This window comes from Bison bison, unplaced genomic scaffold (genome assembly GCF_000754665.1).
Source record: "Bison bison bison isolate TAMUID 2011002044 unplaced genomic scaffold, Bison_UMD1.0 scf7180017864302, whole genome shotgun sequence".
NCBI lineage: Eukaryota > Metazoa > Chordata > Mammalia > Artiodactyla > Bovidae > Bison > Bison bison.
Window position 1 is genome coordinate 509,124 of NW_011494874.1, and position 597 is coordinate 509,720.

General features: G+C 67.8%; 1 protein-coding gene across 1 annotated transcript in view; it reads right to left on the bottom strand.

The window, feature by feature from the left end:
• The window catches only part of TRMT61A (tRNA methyltransferase 61A), a 6,585-nt gene that overhangs the window by 1,979 nt on the left and 4,009 nt on the right, over positions 1–597 (bottom strand). The window contains exon 3 of the mRNA XM_010851321.1: positions 297–563. Coding sequence (XP_010849623.1) covers positions 297–563 — 267 coding nt within the window. The remainder of the gene's footprint in view (positions 1–296; positions 564–597) is intronic.

Consider the following 597-nt stretch of genomic DNA (forward strand, 5'->3'; position numbering starts at 1 on the left):
GGGTGCATTCGCCCGGCTTGCGGCTGGTGGGGAGGGGAGACTCTGCAGGGACTGGCTGAGGTCAGGGGCTGACCTCTGACTTCTGGCATGCCCTGCCTCTCACTCAGGCAGGGCTGCGAGGACATTCCCCAGAGACCTCAGATATCACCCACCTTGGGGTGGGAGTGGGCCAAGCCAAGGGGCAGGGGCCCAGCTGAGCCCCGCATTCCCCAGTCCTGACTTCTCCAACCACCCTCCAACCTCTCTGGGCCACTCTGACCCACCCTGACCCTTTCATTCCCAGAAGCCCGGCTCACCTTCGACCTTGAGGGCATCCCAGGCATGCCCCACAGCCTCCCAAGGCGAGGGGATGTCCAGGAAGACGGCGTCCGCCACGTGGCTCACGCCGAAGCCGCTACGGCACACGTCCTGGTTCAGCACGGTCACCCAGCGGCCCACACGGTGCTCCTGGAACTCCTCCCGCGCCCTCTCCGCCCGCTGCTGGTGGAACTCCACCGTGTGCAGGTGGCCCGTGGGCGCGATGGTGCGGATGATGGCATGGGACACGGAGCCGCTGCCGGTGCCTGGCCGGGGGGGGCAGGAGTCAGGGGGGGAACG